We start from the raw sequence: 23,425 nt of genomic DNA on the forward strand, positions 1-23,425 counted from the left end.
TAAACTGAACATGTTTATTATTTAAACTATCACTTAAATAAAAAAAAGTGCATAGAAAATAAACATGATTAGAAATTTTCCTTTTTACAGTTATGTACAATTTTTTTTTTCAGTTATTTTACATTCAGTCTTAAGTAGTTTTCAGTTTTTTTCCAACGGTCTTTCCTTCATTTCTGCGATATTAGATAACACTGATGAGCTACGAACTCAAGAGAAACAAACACTTAATCATCATCACCATGGTTATTATAGTTGCCATGACCACGCAGGGGGGCAAAGGGCAAAGGGCAGGGTGTTTCTGGCAGGACGCTAGAAGTTGAAAGTCCTCACGTGGGAAAAGGCAAGACAAGGAGAGTGTTGGTGAAAGGCCACAGAAAAAAAAAAGAAAAGCCTGTTCATCTTCCTTCTCTCCCCCACCATCCTCCTTTAGCGCGTCACTTCCCAATGCGGTACAGAGACCCTTAAAAACTACACATATAAAAGTTTAAGATTCATTTGACTACCCTAAACTGTCACTGTCCTGGAGTTTAGAAAATAATTGCAAAAAAAACAATAAATAAAAATTCTATAGTTCTTTATTATAAAACACTACATAAAAATGAATAAAAACTACAAATTAAGCCTTACCTATCAGAAGGTGGGGGAGCAGGAGGACAAAAGAAGCCCATCAGTGAGAGTTTTTTAAAACCGAAACAGAAAAGATAAAAAATAACTTTTTCTATGGCCTTGACTATTCAACACATTGAGTTACCACATCAAGAAAGCGGTCGAAGATTAAGAATTCCTGTAAAAAAAATATATGTCCAAAGAAAATAAAACATTCATTTTTTACTACAAGTTAAAATCACGAGAGTCAAATGGCTGACTTCAACAAGTACACAACCACATTATACATATATAGTTTCGTAATATAAATATCGTCGTTCCTTTAAAAAGAAAGAAAAAAAACAACCGCAGTGGGCCCTGTGACAAGGCCTCTAGACACAGGATAACGGATATTTGATATTAATTACAAGCTGCTGTTACGTTAGTTCTAGTATAGTAGTATCTGTAACACAAAAACCATTATAGAGTACACTGAAAGATGCAATTAACCTTAAGTAAGCTGCTGTTTGCTATTTGTAACTAAGTTTGTCCATTCCATATACTGTGTAGACACTGAAGTATGAGATACTATTTATATTTATATAAATGTATATATATATAGTGTAACTGGCAATGTGAAGGAGTTACTGGTTGTCCAAGGTGATGTGTGAAGAACTGCAATTGTCTCAGCACCCCTGTGGAGGTTATCTCTGAGGCACTGCCCAAAATGACTTGCTTCAATCCAAGAGGACAGTATTCTTGCAATATTGCGTTGAAATGCATTACACAAGGAGAAGTCTCTGACCAAGCCCTTATTAATAGCATTAATGTTAATCGGTTTCTTTAATTTTCACAAAATCGGTAAAGGCCTTAATTGTACAATCGCTCGAGGATTCTTTGCCTTTTTTTTCTCTCCTTTTTAAACAGAACAACCAGCGCAGGCTGGGTGGCTGTGATCAGTGTGAAATTGAAACATACATTCAATAGAGGCTGAGAGGCAGAATTCCCTCTGAACACCAACTCCATCCAGACAGGCCGGTGAGCAAGTATTTTGATGCAGAAAAAAAAAAGCTGACCATATCCCTGAAATAATTACGTCTCTTGGGACGATTTGTTTTTTGTGTTCTCCTTTATGGAAAAAAAAATGGTCCTAGATTTCTCGGGCAACCATCATTGTTGCTTTGGTTTCTAGAGCCGAGAGTTGTCGAAGGGGTACCGTCGCTGTCTTGCTATGAAGTATTCTCCCCCATTCTTTAACTTGAACTTAAAAACAAAAACGCGGAGTTTTGTATGAAGTCTTCCTCTCACTCGGTAAGTGCTATACAGGCTACCGCAAGTGCAACTTGCTTATACTGGGAGCCTGGGTAGGTCAGGAGTTTAAGGAATTCTGCATCTTCTTTCTCGGATAAAAAAAAAACAAAAAAACAGCACACAGTTCACAAAACAGCAAAAACAAAAATATACAACACAAAAACAAGAACTCAGAACTGGCCTGGTGTGCTCACTTCTCTAAGCACAGTGTGCGCACAGCAGCTTCCCAGCGCTCTGTTCACAGAGCTCTTTCCTCCCGAGGTATGTAAGGAAGAATTTGGCTCCCTAACGCTCAGGGCTTCTGCAGATACAGCTGCGGCCCAAGTTGGATGGGATACTATGAAGCGCCGTCGGAGGAAACAAAACAGCAGCGCGGCACTAAGAAAACGACTCCCAAAGACCACCAAAAATATCCTTCCTACGGGCTCTGGAGTTAAAAATCAAGTGAACGGAACCCAGTGACAAAGAGGTTCAGAGTGTCATCTTGTTCAGTTTTGTCCTGGTCTGGGCTTAGTAGTAAAAAAAAGCTCTCTCTCTCAACAAAAGGTCACCGTGCCCCAGATCTGATATTCAAACTGGGCTAGTTGACCAAAGATCAGAGCTGTAGGACAGGGGGCAGACCCCTCACTCCCCCACAGCTCCTTCTCCAATAGGGGCAAGGCGGCAGCAGCACAAGTGCTATTTTACTTGGTCTCATTTTTGTATCAGTTTGGGTGTACAAAACGCTGCTCTAATGAGGGACTGAATGAGGACAACAGTGGGGAAAAAAACAGCAGAGCAGCCCACTGTTTCCTCTTGAATGGAGGGTAATTTCGGGATTCTGTCGGCACGCCAGGTTGGGACCGATGTAGTACTGGGAGATGTAGAATGGCACCCCCACAAGAGAAACCGAGCCCCAGGCTTTCAGGATCTTTAAACAGACGTCTTGGTGCCCCCACCCCGTTGCTGCCGAATACTGGATTTCTAGTCGCCAAACGTAAAAGCCAGACCGAGAGCATCACGATAGCTCCTTGAGATGGGAATGAAAAGGCAACCCCCCCCACCCCCAACACCGCGTACTGGGAGACAAAAAAGTGGCAAGCTACCCTGAGGTGTGGAGCAACAGCACCTCCGTCGAGGAATTTAAAAAGAGCAAAATGAGGACACTCAAGAGGAGACCAGCTCTCGAGTCGGCCCACTGACAACCCTGCTCTGCAGCGCCACACCCAGGCAAGCACAGGTATCCGAAGGGTGCTTCCACTGAGGAAGATCTCCCCCTCTGTCGGGGAGTGAGGCAGACCCCCTCATTCCTCCCCCCACCCCGGCCCCAGCGACTGATCGTGGCAAAAGACACGGCTGTTTCCCCGAGTGAACCATCCCTTCGCAGGAATCAAAAAGGGAAAAAAAGCCCCCAAAGACCTTCTCACACTCCTCGAAGTATTTCATCGAGAGCGGCTACAATCCTGGAGGCAACATCCACTCTGACCGTGGACTGAAAAGCAAAAGGAGTGACACGCTGTTATTTTCTCTCAATCAGGGTGCCAGACTGGCTGGTTTGCTGCACTTAAAACAGGTAAACAGGTCGAGTTTACACACTTTGCTGCACCATGCCTACTGCTGATGTCTAGTTATTCAAAAACGGACACAATCGATACTGGAAATCTGCAAAGACCAACCAGCCAGAGCTAGGAGGAGGACTGCTAACTGAGGGACAGGGACAGCTGTTGTTTTTTTAACAACCGAGAAAGCCACAGGCTATGAGAAATTAAATAACATTAAAAAAAAAAACAACATATAAGATCTATAAAATTTCTCAACCAAAGCGTCAGTGTTTGTAAACTTTGTTTCGTCTCCTACAAAAGAGGACCTCAGTAAAATAAATACAACTTGTTTCTTTTAAAAAAATAAATACAATCACTAAGTGCTTTTCACCTTTAAGCGCTTTTTGTCTCACGTATAGAAAAATATACATATTATTTACATTTAAAAAGAGAAAACATGAATTGCGTAACAAAAATATTAATATCAGTCAAGAGAACGAGAGAGAGAGAGACCTGAATGGGTCAGTCTATGGATATGTCTAAAAGATAATTGAAAATATTTTGGCAGTCTGTGTTTGGAAATAGTACTTGGAGCAACGATGCTTTTTCATGGACATTATTCTTATCCTTTAAAAAATTCCCAAGAGATCATGCTATTACAACAATGGAAATACCCTTCTTTAAACTGCAATATTTTGCTAGTTTAGAGCATTTAGGCTCAAGCCACATGTTCTCACCTCCTAAATCAGATGACGTAATTTTCTGGAGGGTCAAAGAAAACCCCACCCCCTGCAATGTTAAACCAGACTGGGTACAGGTTCGATCAGGCAACAGGCTGAAGAGTCAGAGTGGAATTTCAGTGGGGCTCAGAGCCCGAGGGTGTGGAGTGGGCAGTGTAGGCGAGTCGATGACAATGTAGTCCTTTCCTATGTCAGGTGTAAGAAATAAAAGGAAAAGCGCTCATGTCCCTTAGCTCTCAGTGTTCCGCTCAAGAACAGGCACTGTTCCGTCAGAGATCGAGTGCCACTGGCTTCCTTCCATCCAGCTTAACCCCTGTCGGATTTCTCATGTAGTATACAGACCCATCGCCGTCATTATTCGGAGTATCAGAATTGAAAAAAATAAAATCTACAAGATTTCCTTTACAGGGCTATGATCGGCGCCGCACTGGGCACCATTACGCTCTCTAGTGTTTAAAGAAAACCCCACAATGGTCATGACTTGTCAGACGTTACAACTAGGGTTAGTATATAATACAGTGTATCGGAAACACAACTAAGAAATTTCAAAACGGACCCATGACATCTCCTAATGCAAAGACTCGCCCATACGCCACTATGTACATTCAAAGGTTGAGAGATAGGGGAGTGTGTTTGCCTTTACTATTGATTTCTCTTTCCCTTTCCCAGATTGCACTTATCATATGTCAAAGGTGTCCACTGTTGTTTCGATTCCTGTATTGTTAATCAGTGCTTTACCTGCCCCAACCAAAACTAGGTACCCAGTGTGGCGTCATAGTTCCAGAGACAAGACCTCACCCCCAGAAAATCAGATCAGGAGTTCAAAATTCACCTGCTTGGTCAAAACTGACTGGGGGAAGGGGAGGGACGCTATTCTTTAATAAATGACAAGCAAAAGTACACTGCTTTTGAAAGGGCCAGGGGACACACTAACAGCATCTTTAAAAATGTTATCTGTTGTGTCTACAGGTAAGAAGTTTTGCACGCTCCCCCGTAGGGATGGAGGCCTTTTGACCCAGCAGACACCCTCCACCCTCCTTCATCCCCTCCCCATTCTCTTCCTTGAAAAAAACGAGCAGCGAGAATTTCCTGGCAGCCACCTCGCGTGGCTCACTAGACAGACACTAGTTAACAGCACACTGACGGACAGAATCCCTGCTTTCCCCAAGAAAGCACCATCAACCAGTAGCAACCCAGAATGCCCTGGAAGCTCTCTGCAGGGGTCGGCTGACAGCCGGAGGGCGAGAGGTTCGTCGGGAGCCCGGCGCGTCAGTTGAGGAACTTGCGGCACTTCTTGGCCCCGCAGTTGCAGGGCAGCTTGTTGCCGGCGTCCTCGATGGGGAACTTGTAGTCGTAGGTGAGCTCCTCGCCGCGGTAGATCTTGCGCAGGGCGAAGATGACGATGTGTTTCTGGCCGTCGATGTTGATGACGCGCGAGTAGCAGTTGGGCTCGCAGGAGTGGTTGATGAAGCGCGCCGCGTTGCCGTGCATGGTGGCGTCCACCACTTCGTAGTCGTCGATGCGGAACATGTAGCAGCCGATGCCCTGGCGTGGGAGAAAGGGATATGAAGTCACGGAAAAGAACGGGAGCGCGTCGGCAGATCATACCCTGCAGTGGAACTTCATGTGCAGCACGCCTGATCTCAAGATTCAAGAGGGTGCTTGGAACAGCCGGCCTAATCCACTGAAGCCAATGTTTTGCAATTAGTGGAGGTGCCTGTCTTAAAACACACTGCCAAGTTGAAGCAGCTGTCTGTAGTCTTTTGGAACCTAAAATATTTGTAAATCTGCATGGAATAAGATTTCTGTTGCACTATAGGTCTAGACAGTATGTGGCACAGAATTAAAACACTGTTTTATATGCCTGATATGTATCTAGTTGACCCATGTTACACAGCGTGACATATACAAAGAAGCTGCAGCACAGACTTCCAGGCTACTATACAGAGAAATGCTTCTGTTCTAGCATGGCAAAATTCATATGGCTGAATGACAGAAATGGTTTCTGAAAAGGGTGGCAATTTCTTTAATAGCTAAACAGCAGCTGCCAAGTGGGTGAAGCCGAAATAAATGCACAGGCCTGGTGCGAATGATTAAGGGAGACAAGCCAGCCTTCCTGGGCCTGCGTGGTGTATGGGACTTGTTTCTAGGCAAGTGGCCGTGTCTGCTCTTTCGGGGAGGACTGCAGGACACTCCCCTGGGACCTATGTCCCGGCCCCCCTACCTTTCCGTCGTAATACTTCTCCCGCTTGTCAGTGAGGACGGAGCGGATGACATTCCCCGAGTACTCGATCACCATCTCCCCCGCGTCGATGTTCCTCTTGCAGAACAGTCCCCGGCCGTGGATGGCGGACCTGATGGACACACGAGAAGCCGGCGAGGTCACTTTCACTGCACCAGCTCCCTTGTTATACTTAAAACTGGATTCTTGCACCTGTCTGTTTGTTTTCACTCCAGCCGAGCTCTACATCTCCACCGCTCATTCATGACTCAATTGATCTGCTTGCTTGTCTAGACCTAATCAGTTCCAAGTGTTCAAATATCCTACTTCAAGGGTTCAGGTTCCAACAACAGCAGCACACAGAACTTTACACAGCCTCTTAATTGCTTGCCGTTATTTCTAACTAAACAGCTCCCACTAGCTGATCCGCTGATGATGACAAATCAGATGAGAAGAGGCTGTTTGGGCCACTGGACCACTTTAGTCCTTTTGCTCTGTGGTATGATAGACAGGGCTGGTTGTACCGGGAGCACACCTGCCAAGATAAAATGCTCTCCAAACCCCTCCCTGAAAGGGGATAGCAAACAAAAACATGTGAACATGCAGACACCACACAGACAGACACCCCAAGCTGGAATTAAACCCGGCAGCTTTGAGGCTGCAATGCCTGCCACCATGCTACCACGCCTGGAGAATCTGATGTGGAAATGCAGAAGATTAACAGTTCAGAGCCCAGAGCCACGTCTCTGGATTTCTGTGCTCGGAGTGCAGAACGGACCCCCTACCTGTAGACGCCCACCGCTTCCTTCGATGTCTTCTTTAAGTGCCTGAACCTCATGGGCATGGGCAGGTCCATACTGGTGGGACGGCTGGCAAAAAAAAAAGACAGAGTGAATCACTGGTCGATCCTCTCAACAAGCTTTGTTGTTTGGAGAAAGAGGGGAGAGAAAGACTCAGAAGAAATGAATGGAAGACAGAGCCACAGCATAAAAGGACGCGAGAAAGAAGGGGTGAACGGTCCGACACAGAGAGGGCCCCCCCTCAGGCCAAGGAGAGGGCAGTGCCGAATCCCCAAACAGAGCCACTCACCGGGCAGACTTGAGCTGCACCTCCTCTTCCTCCTCGTCGTGGGGGCTGTACTTGGGGGGCTGCCGGTGTTTGGAGGCCAGGAAGTTGAACATGTCAAACACCGAGCGCCTGAAAGGAAGAGACGGGAAGACGAGGAATGACACCACGAGCGAGGGGGCCTAGAGGGGCTGGGATCGACAGTCTTGGGCCCCACTAGTCAGTTTCGCCCACTTGTTCCTCACCGCGACTGTCACTAGCCCTGGCCACGCGCGCGCGGTTTCCCACAGCCGCCTACCTGTAGTTGACCTCCGCTCTGGCCGCGCCGTGCGGGTTGATGGGCGGCTCATCCGCCTCCTCTGGCTTGTGGAAGCGGAACTTGTAGTTGCGACAGTGCCGGGCGCCGTACAGCTGCTCCAGGAGGAACACCACGGCGTCGTGGATCACCCCCAGCATCCACAGGCCGTTCACCCCTGAGAAAGAGCGAGGCAGCAGGGAGTGAGGACGGGGCGGCTAACCCTGGAAAACCTTGTACCTTCTGCTGCCTCCATCCTGTGCTCCAGTTCACCCAGTAGTACATTTTTTTACAAAGCCCTTGTTCTTACCCTGTATACCTTGTTCTTGTACTCTTATAAATATATACATCGTGGTTGTATCGTGATTAGAGACTGAGCTCCTGTTTTTCTTTTCTGCTCACTAGAATTCCGGATTTGTTCAAAAGGAACATCTGCAGAAGAAGACTAGCTCAAAGCTACTGATCTACGGGATAAACAAGAAAATGCAGAGGAACAAGTAAAGGTTCGTCCCATGCCGAAAGGAAAAGAGACACAATGTTTTGGCTGTGGAGCCTTCTTCAGGTGTCGCACCTGAATAAACCTTTACATTTTCCTTTGCAGCCTATGCATGCCTGAACTTAGGGGAATGTTTACTCCCTGAACGTCTAGAGGCTGTAATGAAGGCTCAGATTTTTATGCTTTGTTTTGCATTACAATACAACGCAGTATATAGCGTAGTGGACAGGTCTGTTGGTCTCTGAAGTGGGCGTTTGTGGGTTTGAGTCCCTGCTCCAGAGACAGCTGTGTAATGGAAACCAGCATCGCTAGGGGATGCTCTGGCCTGAAGGGTTGATATGGCTGTGCAACCCAGAAACCCACAATGAAACAAACTCACATTATCTTTTAGCAACTCGTTACATCTTGGATTTGTATGGACCCTGAAACCCCATATACAGAGAAGTGTTTTTAGTAATGAACATTAAGTCTCATTAAGTCAAGCAGGGGACGTTTATCAGAAAACGCCTCTTCCAGAAAACCAGGTCATGCAAATTTCTGTCTATACCCCAGAACTGTGTGATGCGAATTCGTTCCTTTAATACATACAAGCTTCATCCTGCTTTTGATTTCCGTTCTACTTAATATTATTTTGATTGTTTACCTCGAATGGGAAAAAGATTCACAACCAATAACTGAAGATCTTTTCAGGACAGGAATGAGACATTTAGGGAACTCAGTCGCACAGAGATCAGGGCAGGACGGCTAACCTTCAAAGGAGAGCTCCTTCAGCCTGGCATTGGAGCGTGCCTCCTGGACCTTGTCAGTCAGGGACTTCCAGGCCTCTACAGGGAGGAAAGGAAGAGAAAGAGGCGCAGTTGAGGAAGAGTGTATCGCTTCTGAAGTGGAAGCCCCTTGTGTGAGCTTAAAACTGGAAAAACACCAACACACAAACTCTCCATGGCTTACAGCACGCATCAAGATCCACATATAAAGCACCCTCCACCTCCTGTACTGACTCTATGGCTTCTGTTTTTAGGGTTTTCTCAGTTATATACAATCATAATGCACCACTGAACAATATAAGAAACAAACAGAATGTTAAAAAATAAAACCACACAAAGCACTTGTAAAATCTTATTATTACTGTTATTATTTTAATAACCGGAACCATCAATAACCATCAAGAACACAACTAGTACTACAAGGCGTATTTAAAACTGAGAACAAGACACTTCTTTATGTAAAGACTGCCCAGGTGTACTGTCTCAGAAGGCATCTTTCAAGAACAAGCTGGATCAGATTCTCAGATCAATAAGTTACTACTAATTATGCCTCCGGTCTTCTCGTTTCTAACCTTTGTTATGCTCTTGTGCTCTTTTTCTTTTTTCTATTTTATTGAGCAGTGTTCAGAAATCTCTTTAAAAAAAGCATGTGCAACAGCAATGTCATCAGCACCAACAAACAAAACAAAACCTCAGAGAACATTAACAGGAGCTGTAAGCTGCTGTGATTTAATTAAGACAAATTGAAAAAGGCATCTCCATCAAAACCTGAAGTACAGCAATTTAAAGCAGTTTAATTAAACCATTAAAGGCTTCTGATTTAATGTAACGCAAATGAGTGTTCACTGTGTCTGAGTGCCATCTGTAGGGTAACAGGCCAAAAAAGAAGGCTTAATGATAAAAAGCATGAACTCAGGAGATGAGGAGGTCCGACACTGGACAAAAACAGGGGTCAGAGGTCACCTTCAATGCTCTCCGACCGGATCTGGAAGCCGTCGTCGCTGCAGATCTCAAACATCAGCCCTTTCTTCGGCTTCCTGTCGGCCGGCCTGTCCTTCTGCTGCTGCTCCTGCCCCTTCTGCTGCGCCCCCACAGCCCGGGGCTCCCCGACTGACGTGGCGTGGGGCGGAGATGAGAGCGAAAGATTAGCCAGCACTCGGACTGCTCACAAATCACTTTGCGGTTGCTACAGATGTAGTCTTTCGATCAGGAAGAGGAGCAAGGACTGAAGAAAACTCCTGCAGCCATGCAAGCGTTTCCTGATCTACCGTGTGCACGGCCAGTGCGGGCGCAGCTCACCTGTGGCCTTGGGTTTCTCCTCGGGGGTCTCCAGAGCGCTGGTGCCCTGGGCAGGAAGTGCCATGGTCCCATCAGGAGCCTCACTGCAAGCACACAACCCCAGCAGGCAGTGAGACACAGACAGAGACCACAGGCTCCTCAAAAACACCTGCTAACTGCCACAGCCAAGGGCTGGTCAACACTGCTCGTGTGGTGTGATGGATCAATGGAACAACCACGCTCAAGGCTGCCCATCGTTTGATCAGTGGAGCCATTGTGCAGTTCATGACAGAAATCCCTTACAGACATTTCTAGTGGTATGCCACGGCAACACTGCACAGCGAAATTCTGGGAAAGCAAGGAGAAACCATAGGAAAAACTGCCATGGCAGAGTCAAATGCACGAATAGCGTGGTAAACCTTCACCAGGCATGTCACAAGCTACCGTATATCTTTACCACTGCCACTAGCCTCCCTCCCAGCTCCAAAACAAAACCATTATCAGTGTCGTCACGGTGAAGTGCAAACATGCACATTCTTACTCCACTAACACAATTGAACACAAGCGAAATGAGCAACAGGACTTCTCAGCAAGAGAGCTGTTTCAGCTGAACATCCTGATGCATTGTGTCTTTAATGGAAAGGGTGAGAGGAAATAGCAGGGTAGAAAGATGGAACTTTTACTTGGACAGCTCAGTCAGAATGTGAAACCTGGGAAACGATTCCCAGACTCGCACTATGCAGGACTCACCCCTTCCTCGCCTCCCTCTCAATATCCATAGGTTCAGGAGAGACAGGACCTCTAGCCCTAGAAACACACACAATTACAAGACTTTAGATTTCAGTCATATGGATATATTTCCACAACTTGCTACACCACATGCTTAACAAACTGTTTGTATTATGGAAGACAAGTGGAATAGAGAAACTGGTTTAAGACCCACATGGAACATTATACAGTTGCAAAGCTTGATGGCAGCTTCCCACTGAGTCGAGAGAAGATGCATCTTCAACTCAAACTGCAGTTACACGGGTGGAGAAACCGATATGATCTGGGTCTAATGTGATCGAACTATCAATGATTAAATCTGGGTGTAATGTGTATTCTGACTTTTTTGCTGAGCGAGAGGTGTAAAAAAACAAAAGCAAAGGCAAGGTTCTCAGCTTGCAAAACGAGCCGCCATCTATTTTTCACGCTCTCCTGCAGCACCGTCTTATTTGACATACTGCAATCTCCACAATCTTCACAGCTCGCCACCTAATCCCTCCCCCATGACAGAAGTGTGTGAAACATTTCTCACCAACGGCACTGCAGGCCCGCAGGTGTCCAGCAAGTCACAGGGACAACGGGATCCCAACCCTGACCAGCTAATCCCAACCCGAGCCCAGTGGTACTATGCCGGTTGTGCTTTGCCGCTTGGACAAACTCCCCCTCTTACCCTGGAGCGGAGGAATCTCGGCTGCCGGCGTTGGCCGCCCCCTGCTTTTCCCGAGGGCTATCCACGTGCATCGGCTTGTGCTTCTTCCCACTGCCTTTATCCGGGCTGGGCTGCGTCCGCTTCACCTTGACCTTCCCCTTCCCAGTGGCCTCGCTGGCCGCAGCAGTTAGTGCTGGAGCTGCCGCTGATGCTGCTGCTCCCGCTCCCAAGTTCGCCGTCTTGTGCGCCTGTTGCTGGTCCGAGGCCCGCGAAAGCGGAGTCGCCCTCGAGCTCTGCCCCGAGGTGCCCAACGTCCGCACCCTTTCCGGCGCCGCAGTGCTGGGCGCTAGCGGCGTGGGGGCTGATATGTTGGCGCTTGTGCCGTGGTCGAGCGCTTGAGGTTTGTCGGCCAGCAGCGGAGTCACTGGGTAGTGCTGCAGGTGGTAGCCGCCTTCCTGGTCGGCCGGCTGGGTGACGGGCATGCTGATGGCCTGAGGGGAGGGCAGTACGCAGATGCTGCTGGTGTTGGGAGTCGGAACTGGGCCGCTTAGCTGGGAAATCATACCAGGCCCAGGCTGCAGCACCATCTGCTGCTCAGGGAGGCCCAGACTCTGCTGTGTGGCTTTGAGGATTAGGTTGCTGATGGATCCTGTGATGTCTGCTGGTCCCAGGAGCCCTGGGGTGCTAAGGGATACGGATCCTGGTCCCAGGAGGTTGCCAGGCCCACTGGTTGGCATAGAAACAACATTCAGCACAGGCTGGTTGGGATTCAGACCAGACATTGTGCAGGGTACCAGGTGTGCGGAAGACTCATGCCCAAGGATGCCTGGTTGTCCAGCCTGGGCAACCATACCCTGGGGCAACAGAGGTGCCTGCTCAAAGTACACTGCGCTCACCTCGGATTTGGGGCGCTTGATGATGTTGGGAACTGTCCGGTGAGACGTAGCTGCTGCTGCTGTAGCCAGAGTGCCAAGCTCCACCAGCCTGGACTGCCCCTGTATTCCTGCAGGAATCTGGGAAGGTGAGAAGTTGATGAGGGTCATGTTGGGCGCAACCTCCGAGGGGGCTAACGTTGGTTGGGTCCCCGAGCGTGCTAGCTTCTTGGTCTTGCGTGGCTGGAGCCGGGAAATGGGGCGCTTCTTGCCATGGCCTGAAGCAGGTGCAACAGAGGAGGGAGAGCTAGATGTAGAGCTGGAGATGATGGAAGAGGCCACAGCAGCCAGCTCGGGTCGGTGACCAGCCTCAGAGACAAGCATCTGGGGGTCCTGGGAATGCTGAACCCCAATGCGAAGGCTGGAAGTGGTACTGGGAATTCCAGTCGGGAAGCTTGCCTGTGTTGCACCAGCAAAAGCATGGATCTGGGGGTGATGGGGCATGGGAACCAAACCTTTACCAGCAGTAGGGAAAATGGACTGAGAAGTGGATATTCCAGGGTTCAAACTTGGTGCTAGCGCCAATCCTCCAGTCATTGACGCCAAGACTGAGGAGCTGGTGTCCATGACGCCAGCAGTTGTGCTGACTGATGGCGCGATCTGTATCTCTTGAGTGACCCCATTGGGGAGAGTCTGAAAGACATAGAGGGGCTGCATGTGCTGGTTAACCACAATCAGTTTCTCTGTGCCTGGCTTGAGATGGGTGGCAGTGGTCTGAACGGCGGTGCTTGCTACCTGGGTTGGGCCAGGACTCTCTGCAGTGGCAGGCATGTACTTCTGCCCTTGCAGTGGGATGGTAGGCGAACTGGGAAGTCCAGGTGTACCAGAACTTCTGGCTAAATCGCTGCTAGGCTCCACAACCTGACCAATTGGTGGACTGGTCATACGGTCTCCTTCTAGACGGGTGGGGATGAAATGCTCAGGGGTCATGTGGCCTTCTGTGACTTGTGACTCCCCGCTGCCTGCTCCCCCTTGCTGGGTCTCACTGGAAGCACTGGTGGCCCCTCGCGATTTGTCACCACCTTTCTCAACCTCCTCTGAAGGCAGAGACAGAATGGAGCGCTCTGGGGGCTCAGGAATCAGGGCACTGTGGTTCTGGTTGGCCACCGAGGGGCTGCGTGTGGTCAGCACAGAGAGGTCAGAGGGCAGCTCCAGTGGGAGGTCATATTGCTCTTCCCCAGGAATGGAAGCATTTACTCCGCTCTCTACGGGCTCAGTGCTGGGCAGCTGCTGGGAGAAGTCCTCAAACAGCCCGATGTCCTTGCCCCGGTTGCCATCGAGCCCGAAGCCCTCATCCAGAGACAGAAGCTCAGTGGAAGAGGTCTCAGGTTGCTGTCCAAGAGCCTGCATGGAGGGCGTGTTGAGCACAAACTCCATGATGTCGGAGGGAAGGATATTGCCACAGTCGTCGCTGTTGGTGTTGTCCGAGTCAGATTTCAACAGCTCTGTGTTGAGGGTGAGCTGAGCCTCCAGGGGATCCTGCCCCTGTGATTTCACGCTACTCAGGGGAAGGCAGTTTTCCAGCTTGTTTCCATCCTTAAGGCTCTTTCTGGTGTCTCGACTGTTGCTGACACCACCATTATTCCCAGCTCCTCCACCACGGTTTTCAGCTTCTTTGCCAGTGCCCGAATCCTCACATGACCCCATATCCAGCTTCTCTCCCCGGCTATCTTTGCTCTTTCTCTTGCCAGTGCTCTGAGTGGTCTTGCCCGATGTGGAGGAGGTAGCAGCAGTGCTAGTGGCGTTCACGCTGGTGTCACTTTCTGAGCCATCATCTACGCCGTCCAGCTGGCCAATCTGTGGGCGGCCCAAGTGGTCCATTGCTCTACCTCCTCCTTCTTCCCCTATCCGGTCCTCTTCTCCCGACTCCTCCTTGAGGAAGCCATGGAGCTGGGAGTCCCTTCCGAGGCACTGCTCTATCCCTCCTTCAGGGGTCAGCCCACGACCCGGGTTGATAATAGTGTGAGTGAAATTGTAGTAATAAGCGTCCTCGTCGCTGCCCTGGCCCACGACCCCCTCTTCATCCTCTCCGCTCTCGCCCGAGGAGGAAGTCGTCATGTCATCCGCCCCGTCCACCTGCCCTTCCGCTGCTCGCTTGCTGCCCCCGCCTCCTGACCGCTTCTTTCCCGAAGAGGAGTCCCCGCTGCTGTAAAAGGGAATGTCTTCTTCACCGTAGGAGCGAACGCCGTAGAAGGGCGTCAGGCCAAAAAACATGTTGGACCGTGCACGGGCGCTGCGCCGAGGGTAACGCCGCTTCACCGAACCAGCACTGTCGCTGTCGTCCTCATGCTGTTTGACTCCACAGCTGCTGTCGCCACTGCCGTCTTGAAGGGCGTGCTCAGCAGTGCCTTCTGGGCTGTCCTTCTGAAAAACCCCATCATCCCCAGCACTGTGCTGGGCACCAAGGAGATGCGCCACTCCTTCCTCCTGCGGGTGCTGGGCTTCCAGTTCCGAGCCCTTCGAGCTCATGCAGGGCGGAGAAAACAGGAGGCTCCGCGACGATTTCTTGTGAGACCCCAGGGGAGTAGAGGACGTGGAGGTTGATGTGGTCGTGGTAGAGGAACTGCTGACGGTTTTAGTCCCATTAGGGTCCATTTTCAAGGGCGTAAGTGTCACCTTGACTGTGCGTTTTTTCTGGGACACCGATGCCTCTTTCCCTGATGTTTCTGTGTGAGCTTGTGAAGCTCTGAACCCTTTTTCTGAGCCACACTTGTGCTGCGTCCCCCCAGGGGCGCTCGTGCTGCTGGTCTTCTTCTCTGAACCAGGAAATCTCTCTTTACACTTCAGAGATTTCTCTCCCACCGGACTCTCAAAATTCTCAGGGTCCAGCTTCCCAGAGCCTTTGGCATTGCTACTCACAGACTCCATGACAGAGGGGTCTGAGGTTTGCGTGGTACTGTTCTGGGGCGTCTTCTCCTTCTCCTTCGTCGTTTCCTTGCCCCCCACTGCTTTCACTTTGGAACGTTTATCTTTGGGGTTGGGAATCCCGTGGCTGGCCCCCGGGGGTGGGGCTGCCAGCAAGCTGCGCTTTACGGTGTCCTCTGCTGGCCTTGGTCCCGATGACCACGCGGTCTTTACCGCGGGCAGTGCGCTGGGCATTGGTAGCTGCTCGCGGGGCTTCTTCACCCCACCTTTGTGATGCAGAAGAGGAAGAGGAGGAGGGGGAGGGGGAGGAGTAGAGCCAGGTTTTGGAAGGTCTTTGGAGGACACCGCAGCTGTAGAATTTCCGTCTTTCACTGGCTCGCTGCTGTTGGCATCCTTTGGTAGCGCAGCCAAATGGTGCCTGGACGCCAGGCTAAGCCCAGCTGAAGGAGCCGTGTCTTTGGTGCTGCCTTGCTTCCCCTTTTCGGTCTTTGAGCTGCTGTTGCTTCTCCTGTGGCTGGTGAGGACAGCCGTCGCCACCGGAGGGGACACCTGGCTCTCTCTGGACAGCGACGGTAGTTCTGCGCCACTTGTGGAATTCTGTCCTGCTGACTTGCCCACGCTGTCCCTGCCGCCCTCTGCCTTCCTCTCCTGGGTGCTGCTCCCGTTCTTCCGGGAGGCCCCAGGGCTGGTGCTCCCGGACTCCCGAGCGTGACCACCCCCTCCACCACCACTCCGGCTCTCCGCATCCCAGCTTCCGGGCTCGCGGGGGTTGGAGGAGAGGGAGGGGGCGGAGGAGAACCCCCCCGACCTCCCCAGCGGCCCCCCACCCCGCGAAGGGGAGGTGACCCGCTGTTTGGGCTGCTGCGGGGAGATGGAGGAGGTGCTGTGGCGCCGGGACCCGATGCTCCGAAGGCCGGAATTGAGCAAGGGGTCGCCCACGGTCACTATCTCGTGGGTTGTGGGAGAGGGGTCCCCTAGAAAACAACAAGACATGAGACGGATTTGAATGGACTTCATCAATGTGGATTCTTTACATTATTAAATCTTTAAATTATTAAAGGATTGTGCATTTCAAACCGTATAGTTTTCCTACAATGACAATTTTTCAGATTGTCAGATGTTATCAATTGCTACTCAACAGACAATGAATGCCTACAAGGTGCAGTTACCTGCCGAAGGAAGAGGCCTGGAGCTGGGAGATCTGTGACAGGGGGGGTAGCTGGGGTGCCTGTTGCGGGTGGCTGCCTGTGGCTTTTGGGGTGACGGGAGAGGCTTTTTGTCGGCGGGGCGCGCAGGTGCCATGGAGCCGGGGAGTGGGCACATCTCAACGTCTGTGCAAAAGAAAGACAGCGTCTCACCACCTTGCCCTTCGAGCTCCACCTCGTCTAGGGCCAAACCCATGTAAACGATGAGTTTTCTGTTCCAACTCAAGCATCAATCAATTCAAAGGCAACAAAAAATGAATATTGCGAACAAAATAAGAATTGGGCCACGCATAGTTAGATCAGCCTTAGGACTGAAGTGGACTCATGAACACACTGCTCCAATTTGTGAGGATGGTTGGGATGTACCAAACTGAACAGTGAACCACAATGTGAAGCAACGCCCCACACTCTGAGCAATGACACATGAGCACGGTGGCCTACAGGATAACCTGACCATCACACCGTATTTCTCAGAGAGATTAACCCACCGAGGCCAACAAGGAACCACTGAAAGTGGTACAACAGAACCTGTCAACACAGCGCGTCTTTCAAAAGCACATCCATTCTTCCCTGCAGTCGAACGGTGTTGTGACCCCGCTCTTACCTGTGACCCTGGGGGGGCTGTGGGCGATGGTCCGATTCTCCTCCCGTTCCACTGTGCTGTCCACATCGGCCTCCACCACCGGTGGGTGACATACCAGGATCTTGCAGGTGTACACGCAGCGCTTGCGGGCGTCCAGGGTGCTCCAGTACACTCGCGAACACCTGTCAGGACAGCGAGACGGCGACGTTCAGGGATCTGAGATTCCGAAATTCAGAGCAGAGGGCCTATTCTGCAGCAGCATGTCTGTGCAGGAATTGCTGTCAGACTGTTTCTGGTTTCTGCATTATTCACGGTTGGGTTTTCCACCTGCAGCTAAGCTTTTATAAAGGAAGTCTTCATTGTGAGGATGAAACTTTGCACGCATACCTTTAGGAAATAGAGGGGTATATGCAAAGCCCAGCCCTCCTCAAAAATGATTTGTTAACTAGACCAAGCATCTCCGAAGGCTGGAACTTACTGATAGCCAATGGGGAAGAGCTTGCGTTCGCAGTCGGAGAGTTCGGTCAGGATCCCCAGGCAGTCAACAGTCATGGAGCCTTTGTAGAAACACGAGACATATGGTTATACAGTTCACTCCATCAAACTCTTTTTCTGTAGTGCCCTAGTCAGACCATCACACTCCAAGAGATTAACCCACTGACACCAGAGGGGGTCTGTGACACTGACAGCTAACCTGTCAACACAGAAAATTATTAAAAAGCATCCTCCCTCTATCTATCCAATGCTGATCAGAGGGTGCAGAGCAGAACTATACACCCAATGGAATGCCAACACACTCAAGCACAAATGGATAATTCAGAAACGCTAGGTAATCTAGCCAGCTTTGGAAAGTGGGCTTGTTGTTTAAGCATCCCACAGGAAGGCAGAAAAAACAAGCAACTTATCCAACTGGCCCTATCCAGAATTGAGCAGCATTAAAATCCAGTGCTCATGTGGAGCCCTTCAGAAGTACAATGAATGAAAAACCCAAGATCAGACGCATTCTATTTTAAAACCAACTTCTTTGAGGAAACAAAACAAACATATTAGCAACCAAAAACACAGTACACCACAGGGTGTACTGAAAAGCAAGTACTACATTAGATTGACCTCTTGCGGGTCCGGTACTAAACTACACTGAGGAAATTTAGCTTTGTAATATATCTGACAAAAGGAAGCTGACATCTAGCCGAGGCACAGTGACCTATCTCAGCTTGCCAGACAAACACAGACATACCAATCATCAAGTGAATGTTTTCTGGTTCCAAGCCATTAAGAAACTTCCTCCGGAGGCTGATCCCTTCGAAATCCACCAGGATCCGCCGCGTGACCTCGAACCCCGTCTCCGAAACCACCTGCAAGAGCCGAAAACAGGCAATCACAAGACTTAGGCTGGTTCCTAATCCAATACATTTGGCACCGGCAGTGATCCAATAACGATGCTCACAGAGAAAGGGGGAGTGTTATCACTCAAATACACTTGAATGTACAGTCTACAGGGGACACCACATGTTGCATACTTTTAGAAATTTGGAATTGACCTTCGCCAAGAGGAAGCAGTTCGAAAATGGATGGATGGATATTTCTGCCTGTGACTCCTCTAGGGGGAGAATGAGCACCAGCAGACACGCACACCAGCAAGAGCCACAGTGCCTTACAGGTGAGCTGGTTTCCACTTGACAAGCAGTGGTGCTCTCGGCTATCACTGCAAGCCTAAGAGCACCCCACAGGTCTCGGGAGACGTGGTTTCAAGGGAAATAGAGGAGAATCTGACCAACGACTGCCCACATTACCCAGGCAGCACTCTGACAATTGTGTGCCAGTTTCCTTTGGGTAACCCTTGTCTGAACTGGCTGAGCTGACCCAGGTTCGAACCAGAGGACTATTCCCTGGTTACATCACTTGGGGATCCCCAACTTTGCGTTGGCTTTATGCAAACCTTTGTAAGTTTGGTTTAAAGGAGACTAAGGATTTATAAACCACTGCCACAGCTACAGGTGTCTTAAATTGTGGGGGAAACCCTGCATAGTGAAGACTCTGAAAGGCCTGTAACAAACCATACAACCAGGTAGTCAACTGCATTGATGTAGTAAAACCCTGATAAGGTGCTGAGAGAGATTCCGTACAGGAGTTCCCAGTGTCCTGAAAGAAGTGTAAAACCATGTCCGGTCACAAGAACCCCTTACCTCGCCCTTTATGAGATCACGGTGCCTCTGGCAGTACACCTTCTTGTCCTCCAGGAAGACGCAGTGCCGCAGGCGGGCACACATGAAGTGGTAGTTACTGGTACAGGAGGTCAGGCAGCAGCCCACTGTGGCCCCAGGTCTCTGGCAGTGCTCACAGCGCTGGCAGGGTGGAACAGGACAGCCATGAGCCCGGGATTCACAGAGCTTGACAGAATGGCTTGAAACGCTATTCACAGACTTGAGTGCCGTATTCCCCAAGGTTGCACACACATACAGTGAAAGGAAACCATAAAAGAATGGTTTATCAACAGCTGACAACTCTCAGCTCTGGAAGTGAAGAGGAAACCTGCTTACAGCAGGCTTGATGTCTGTGGGCTCAAGCTTCCCACCAGACAAATTTCTCACTGCATGCTTAAAGAATTGGAAATGATAACCATTTCACAGCTGATTTCCATAAGGAAAACCAGGTGCCGTGTCTTCATCCACACGCCCAAACTGGCAAGAAATTGGATCCCAAAAAGCTCTCGACTGCCCCCTGCCCAGCTCGTACCAGCTGTTTTCCCCGGATGACAGCCATGTGGACATTCTTCAGTGAGCCATCGTCATCCTCAAACACCTCCGCCGACCACAGCGCACAGTTGACGTGGGTCCATTCGTTCTGTCCAATGTACAGCAATCTCCCACCATCCTGAAAACAAAAAACAGCACCCGTCAGCAGGCTTTGTCCAGAAAGGACACAGGGCAATCTTCAAATAGTCATTCCCATTCCAGTATACAGTATATACAACCAGTCTATAGTATATATACTTCCAGCATACAGTATATACAGCTCCTTTTTTTTAGCATATATTTGTATGTCCTTTTCAACCATCAACTGTGGCTTAAAACCGGGCATTATGACATTAAAGGCTGATGATGCTATGCAGTCAGTGAGGCGGTGGTGCCGTCTGTGGGCAACAGCAACACTCACATTGGTGTTGTCGTCGCCGTACTTCAGACACAGGACGCACTGCCTGTTGTCACTCACCCCCGGCGGGGGGGCGAGTTCGGGGCTGTCCTCTCGACTGAGGTCCGCACCTGACAGGAAAAACACAGAGACGTCAGCCTGTTCTGGAACAGACACAATACCACACTCGAAGTGCACGCTTCTCCAACGCCTGCTCCGGCGCCAGGCCCCACGCTTTCTGTGGGGCAAGCTCGTTCTGTATGACAGGAAAAGCAACCTTCCCAGAGTCAATCCAACCTGACCCCGTCCCCCCCCCCAAAAAAACTGCTTTTTTGCCATTACAAGTAAAGGGCTTTGAGTGGAGTGTCCAGAAAAGCGCTATATAAGGGTAAGAAATTATTATTATTATTAGTTTCGAAGGCATGCTGTGTACAGTACAGCATTCCCAAGGTCCAAGGTAGGAAAACATTGTAAAGGCATGGTACAGCCATACAAATGCTAAATTGTACTATGGTAAACTTAACACAACAAGTTTTCCAAAGGGAACCTTTGCTCCAAGGTGTTGACCTGTTGAGCAGGCATTAAACCCTACAGCAGCAAAAACACGCCCTCACTTGCATACACTCAGAGTCTCTCGTCTTCTACAGTGTAACAGCGGCACAATATCCTTCCTTGCTCTGTTAAATTTTCCCTCTTCTTTCGGGTGTTCTCACCACGAATAGGCGGGGGAGGCGGGGGTGGCGTGGGCGCGGGGGAGTCGGAGTCTCCGGGCCCTTTGGCGCGGGGCGCAGGGATGATCTTCTTCATGGGCGGTGGCTGCTCGGCTCGGGCGATGTCCTCCCGCTCCTGCCACTGTGCATAATTGTGGTCGAGAGAGGGGGGCAGCACTGCGTTGGGGAGCAACCCACTACTGCAGGGAGAGAGAGAAGAAGAGATGGGGAAGCACAGCCCATTAGAATACACTGCTGGTCCGGCAGATTACAGGTTAGCCTTTCTGCACAGGAAACGAACAGCTAACACCTTCAGGCAACGTTACGGTCATGCTACATCGCTGTACAAACCACTTGCCAACTTCAGATTCTTCAGTAAAGCTGCATAAAACAACTGTATATATCATAATCGGTAAGAAAAAACGTTTTTAGTTTATATTTATCCTAAACGTCAAACAGCTAGGTTTTGAAGAAGCCCAAAAACCACAATACACACATCAAGGCTTGCATACTATAAATTACTCAAAACATGACCCAAAACTGGAATATGTCTCTTATTCCTTTGTAATTGGCACTGACAGAAAGAGCTATTTACTTTCATTCTACCTTGACCTTAAATTAGTACACTTAATATTAAAAATGTCAACAAGGTGACCTTTGTGTTTTTCCCCACCTGTCCTCTATGTAAGCTAATACTCAACAGAACATTCAGTGTCCCCAAAAGCAATCGGCACTGTTCTGCAGGAAAACAGCTACCTCTGTGTACAGGTGCAGACAGGAAGGGCACCGTGCAGTCCCTGGAGGGTCTGAGTCTCAGCCCTGGGGTAGCAACCACTGAGCAACAGACCACACAACACGCCCCACTCCCACTGCTCTTCAGCACGGGCAGCAGTGTTCTCCCAACGGACAGCCCCAGTCCTTGAAGGACTGCAGAGAACTCCGGTTCTCATTCCGCCTCTGATCGTGATGACTTACCAAGCAGGACACTCATTTGAGACAGACAACAAACGAACAGACAAAGCGCAAAATCTTCTTGCACTTCTCATCTTGTATTAGTTTTGCAGGGTATTTGTAAACTTTGAATAGACTGTGACCTCTAAATCCCATTCCAGAATTCATTTGCTGAGGGACCGAGGAGTCATGAAACGGACCCCATACCAGACTTCAACAAAGACCATGAGCTCTTCTCTTCATTCTATAGAGATAATCAAATGTTTAATCAGCATGTCTTTTGGGGTGCAAAACGGCACTTCTTAATCCACAGAGCTGCTGCTATTTGAAATACAGTGACTACATCGACGTTGTAGAAGGTGCCGCGCTGGGAACGAGAGACGGCTCGTTTAATTAACAAACGATCAAGTAATGAAATGAGAGACTCGCCACAGGCTTTTCTCCTGGTCCCATTTGGAATTTCCCATTCCTATGGAATCCTCACAGCAGAACTTGCGGTGATGCCTCCAGAGCTCTCTGCCATGACAACAAAGATCATACTCACTTTGAGGAGATCTTGTTCGGCTCCCAGAACCGGGACTCCTTCACCTTGAACCAGGGGAACACCCTCTCCATTTGCTGAAACACAACACAGCCAAGGTCACTTTAAACGTCAACAAAGGAGCAAGAGACCTGAGTCGGCTTTATAAGAGGACATATGAGAAACTTTCAGAGCAGAAGAGAGTGGGCATTATCTTTCACATCATGCTTGCTATTTTCTACCACAGAAAGCATTTTTAATAACTACATAAGAGCTGGAAATTAACAGCCAATGTTGGTCTCTTTTATTCACACAACACAAAATACCAGGTATCCTCTCCTCCCTCTAGGTTCAACAGCAGATAAAGTGCTAACAGGATAATGGGCTTCTCAAAGACATCTTACATAAACTGGTCAATGGACAATGAGCAAATTCTGCAGGGTTTTGAAGATAAGAGAAAGCAGTTGACCACACAATCCCTTTTTTTTCCAAGCCACACTACTTTCTGAGACTGCCTGGTTGCAGTAAGTAGTAAGTAAGTAAGGCCCACCCCTAAATGTCAGCAAAAGATGACTGATGAAAAACAGTGACGTGAGATTTGCCACTGAAGACCAGGTGTCTTCACTTTTCAGACCAGACTCTCCACTCACCCGGATGAAGAAGCACTTGACCATGCTGTTGGCCTTCTTGTTTTCTGGCTGACCCCCATCCGAGTTTATGGCCGTCTGAATGATCTTCACAATGTCGTCGCTGAACTCCAGCTGGAAGCACACGCCCAGACAGACAGGAGAGCTTTACCTCTGGACTCCCGGTTCGCCACACAGAAGACAAATTT

General features: G+C 49.4%; 1 protein-coding gene across 3 annotated transcripts in view; it reads right to left on the reverse strand.

Annotated features, from left to right (window-relative positions):
* kmt2a (lysine (K)-specific methyltransferase 2A) overlaps positions 1 to 23,425 on the reverse strand; it is a 61,888-nt gene continuing 38,463 nt past the window's right edge. For all 3 annotated transcript variants that reach the window (XM_015337457.2, XM_015337456.2, XM_015337455.2), the window contains exons 17-36: positions 23,241 to 23,351; positions 22,615 to 22,688; positions 21,123 to 21,319; positions 20,434 to 20,540; positions 20,014 to 20,151; positions 19,464 to 19,622; positions 18,515 to 18,632; positions 17,756 to 17,834; positions 17,299 to 17,459; positions 16,659 to 16,820; positions 11,714 to 16,463; positions 11,026 to 11,082; positions 10,297 to 10,379; positions 9,961 to 10,107; positions 8,983 to 9,057; positions 7,741 to 7,915; positions 7,467 to 7,574; positions 7,163 to 7,246; positions 6,381 to 6,510; positions 1 to 5,701 (exon numbers count right to left, since the gene is read on the reverse strand). In XM_015337457.2, the coding sequence (XP_015192943.2) occupies positions 5,426 to 5,701; positions 6,381 to 6,510; positions 7,163 to 7,246; positions 7,467 to 7,574; positions 7,741 to 7,915; positions 8,983 to 9,057; positions 9,961 to 10,107; positions 10,297 to 10,379; positions 11,026 to 11,082; positions 11,714 to 16,463; positions 16,659 to 16,820; positions 17,299 to 17,459; positions 17,756 to 17,834; positions 18,515 to 18,632; positions 19,464 to 19,622; positions 20,014 to 20,151; positions 20,434 to 20,540; positions 21,123 to 21,319; positions 22,615 to 22,688; positions 23,241 to 23,351 (7,191 nt within the window). In that variant the 3' untranslated portion in view covers positions 1 to 5,425. The remainder of the gene's footprint in view (positions 5,702 to 6,380; positions 6,511 to 7,162; positions 7,247 to 7,466; positions 7,575 to 7,740; positions 7,916 to 8,982; positions 9,058 to 9,960; positions 10,108 to 10,296; positions 10,380 to 11,025; positions 11,083 to 11,713; positions 16,464 to 16,658; positions 16,821 to 17,298; positions 17,460 to 17,755; positions 17,835 to 18,514; positions 18,633 to 19,463; positions 19,623 to 20,013; positions 20,152 to 20,433; positions 20,541 to 21,122; positions 21,320 to 22,614; positions 22,689 to 23,240; positions 23,352 to 23,425) is intronic.

Source organism: Lepisosteus oculatus, chromosome 23 (genome assembly GCF_040954835.1).
Source record: "Lepisosteus oculatus isolate fLepOcu1 chromosome 23, fLepOcu1.hap2, whole genome shotgun sequence".
Classification (NCBI taxonomy): Eukaryota; Metazoa; Chordata; class Actinopteri; order Semionotiformes; family Lepisosteidae; genus Lepisosteus; species Lepisosteus oculatus.